Source organism: Microtus ochrogaster, linkage group LG1 (genome assembly GCF_000317375.1).
Source record: "Microtus ochrogaster isolate Prairie Vole_2 linkage group LG1, MicOch1.0, whole genome shotgun sequence".
NCBI lineage: Eukaryota > Metazoa > Chordata > Mammalia > Rodentia > Cricetidae > Microtus > Microtus ochrogaster.
The window spans coordinates 34,941,932-34,944,359 of NC_022027.1; the positions used below are offsets into that span (position 1 = coordinate 34,941,932).

Sequence of the window (2,428 nt, forward strand, 5' to 3'; positions counted from 1 at the left end):
AAGAAAAGAGAAGAAAAGAGAAGAGAAGAGAGAAGGGGGGAGAGAAGGGAGAGACAGAAGGTGGAGGGGGAGAACTGGGGAGAGGCAGAAGCTGCCTCTTCAAGAGAGAGAAGGAATTCAGCCCAGAAGCTGAAGATCAGCCTGTCTCAGCAGTGGGGGAGATCATTACAATGACTACCCAAACAAGGAGCTGCCCTGGTGACCTCCCCATGGGATGGATGTCCATGGCCATGACTCTCCTGAAGGAAAGAAGACAGTGAATGAAATTGTTCTAAGTGATATTCCTACTGTAAAATAAGATAGTATATTGATACAAATTGGTTGGCCTGTACTGCAGCTTAAGAAGTTGAAAATAAAAAAAGTCACCTGCATCATCTGTTGTTGGAGAGGCTCTAATCCAGTGGTCCTCAACCCTTTGGGGTTAGAATGACACTTTCACAAGGGTTAGAGATACCATACCCTGAATATCACATATGTACATTATGATTCATAACAGTAACAAAATTACAGCTATGAGGCAGCAATAAGAATAATTTTACAGTTGGGGTCACAACAACATGAGGAACTGGATTAAAGGGTCGTAGCATGAGGAAGGTTGAGAACCATGGCGGCTTCTGCTACTTTCCTTGTCCACCTTGTCATCTGTAATAATGTGAAGTAACACATTGCAGTAACATCTTGAAGGAAGTTATTGTTCTAATCCTCAACCTCACCCGCCCCACCTTTCTCCTTTTTCATCCTTCACACTCAATGTGGTCTCTCCTCAGCACACCCTTGGTAATGCCCCTAGTTGAGATGGATTGCTGTGATAGCACCAGGTTTGGGAGCTCGGAAGGCCTTGCAGTATGAAAGAATCTTTAGTGGTTGATCTTAAAAGCACAGCAATTGTGTTCGTATGTTTAGTCCCAGCATTCGGGAAGCAGTGACAGGTGGATTTCTACATGTTTGGTCCAACTCGGTCTACACAGGCAGTTCCAAGCCAGCCAGAGATACATAGTAAGACCTTCTCTCAAAAACACAACCAAATAAAAACCCCAAAGAACACTGACTGGTAGTAAAAGATAAAGTAATTCTACACCATAGATGTAATCAGATGACATTATTATTCTACCAAAGTACTTTTTTAAAAAAAGTTCTATGACAGAAAAAAGAGAGAAAATTCTGGAAGTATGAAGAACACCCTGGTGGGTTCAGGTTGGATTCCTACAACTATGCTTCTATTATCATATTCATGGACAAGCAAAGAGATTCAGAAAGACAGCCATGGACAGTGAGAGTGTGCATTTCCACGTGAACTGAGTGGCTTTCTTTTCTCCGATTCCTGTCCTCAGGCCGAGATCAGTGATACCACAGTCAAGGTTCTTCAGTCCGTTCATAGTAGCTTTCGTCGTCATAACAACCGTATTGCTCCTGGCCATGACTGTAGGTCTCCTTATTCACTTCTTAGCTTTTGGTAAGTACCTTCCAGATTAAATAATTAAACGTATCTCAGATTAAAAACGTAGACCTTCCTCTGTATCTATTTCTGAACATGCAGTAATACTGTTTAAAATTCTTCTCTAAGTATATATTCATATGTAGCAACATTTCTTCTCAATGAGTATTTTAATTTGATTTATGGTTTGGTTGGTTTTTTTGGGGGGGGGAAAGGAGTGATAGTTTGGCTTTTTAAAATATACAAAGTATCCCACGACTTGGTGAGTGGAAGCAGAAGAACCAGAAGTTCAAAATACTCTGTGGCTATATCGAGAATATAAGGCCATCCTGGATCACCTGAAACACCCTCTCAAAAACTCCAAACTAACCATTGAATAAACGTTGGGCGGCCCTGCTGGTCAGAGGTTGCAGCCTGCCTTGGCCTGGCAGCTCTCTCCAAGCTAGGGAACATGTAGGTCTCCCAGGAAGAAGGCTTCCTGCTCTCTACCTGACTTTCTTTGGAGATGCCTGAGTTATCTCTAGTGTGACCCTTGACAGAGTTCCTTGCAAAGCCTTTCCCCCTGCTGCCCATAGGGTGTCCTGACATCAGGCTAGGAGTTTTCTATAGGACCCTGCTGCCACATAAGGAGCCTTCTGATAGCCACATGCTGCTTAATGCCCAGTCACTTCCCCAGCCTTTATATCCCCCTAACGCTGGACTAGAGCTGCAACACTGAAGCAGTCTCCGGAAGGCTATTTCCTTCATACCACAGGGTAGACGAGGACCTGCTTGCTATTCCTGCTTCCTTTGCCCTTGTGGTCCAGTGCTCAAAGGACCAAGGGGGAAGAAGAAGGAGACCCCAAATAAAGCCTACCATTTTAATATAACAAACATTGTTGCACAGATGAGGAACATTCTAGACTGAAGAATAAAATTGCTCGCTACTTCTTTCCTGCTAACATTGAATAACTTCGCTTTTGTTAGCACCACGATTGTCTTTTACTTTTTTTT

General features: G+C 43.1%; 1 protein-coding gene across 1 annotated transcript in view; it reads left to right on the forward strand.

Moving 5' to 3' along the window:
- Positions 1 to 604: 604 nt before the first annotated feature.
- The window catches only part of Tmprss11d (transmembrane serine protease 11D), a 33,558-nt gene continuing 31,734 nt past the window's right edge, over positions 605 to 2,428 (forward strand). Inside the window, exons 1-2 of the mRNA XM_026785022.1 lie at positions 605 to 644; positions 1,301 to 1,453. Coding sequence (XP_026640823.1) covers positions 605 to 644; positions 1,301 to 1,453 — 193 coding nt within the window. The remainder of the gene's footprint in view (positions 645 to 1,300; positions 1,454 to 2,428) is intronic.